Raw genomic sequence first — 877 nt, 5'->3', positions numbered from 1 at the left:
AGTTAGAAAAAGGCAAGACAAGGCGATGACGGAAATATATACCATCTCAGAGGTCAGGTCACCGCTTGTGCCCTCCACCACTAGACAGCCCCCAAATACCATATATCCTTCCTCGACACGTCCAATACCTGCTCTGCATCCCACTCCTCGCCAGAATATTCGCCGAGAACTCTGCCGTCATTGGTGGATGGGAGAACGGCAACCTCGACTCAAGAGCGCCATGCACCTTCGCCAGAACCACGGACGGGGCATCGCTCCCCAGCAGGATCCGTTTGTCATTGATGGCCGACATTGTTTGGCAATGTTGAGGTTTGATGCATAGCAGATGTAGCAGACGATGCCCATGCGGGGATGTGGAAAGTACTCTAGTAGGCTGAGGTCGAACGCAAAGCAGTGAAGGTGGACCTGGAGATAAATGTTAGCTTGAAAAGAGGGTAGATGGTTTAGATAGGCATACTCGGTGGTCCTTGGGTACGACTTCCTTCATGATTCTCTCTGTGTCTTCTTCTGCTCCTCGTATATGGGTAGATCACGATCTACGGCTATCCGTAGCTGCTCGGCGAATACTGTTTGTTGGACGTCTGGTGGCGGGAGCATGTACTAGTGGTCGAGTCCGATCTCATCCAGCCCGAAGCGTGACGGATGCGATAGTGCCTTGAGAATCTCGGATTTCATGGAGGAGTATACGATTTTGTTCACATCCGAGTGTAAATTATCTCGACAAGAGCCGTAATCGGATTCGTAGAACGTACGGGTGAACGCCTGTTTGTAAGTTAGCAAGAAAATTCAGAGAAAGAAGAAACAAACGCACCGATAACGAATCGGTAATGGATGTCCTCCCATTTCCCATCTGCAAGCTCCTTCCGCGTCCCTCGCA

At 50.5% G+C, this 877-nt stretch overlaps 1 protein-coding gene across 1 annotated transcript; it reads right to left on the bottom strand.

Annotated features, from left to right (window-relative positions):
* Positions 1-285: 285 nt before the first annotated feature.
* Positions 286-523, bottom strand: EV420DRAFT_1217874 (uncharacterized protein; the record flags this gene model as incomplete). The annotated part of the gene is made up of 2 exons (XM_060466428.1): positions 286-405; positions 458-523. Coding segments are annotated over 2 exons (186 nt in total), but the record flags the coding sequence as incomplete, so codon positions are not given.
* Positions 524-877: the final 354 nt, after the last annotated feature.

This window comes from Desarmillaria tabescens, assembly GCF_030435595.1.
Source record: "Desarmillaria tabescens strain CCBAS 213 chromosome Unknown EV420scaffold_61, whole genome shotgun sequence".
Lineage (NCBI taxonomy): Eukaryota > Fungi > Basidiomycota > Agaricomycetes > Agaricales > Physalacriaceae > Desarmillaria > Desarmillaria tabescens.
This window is presented reverse-complemented; position numbering and strand designations above follow the sequence as displayed.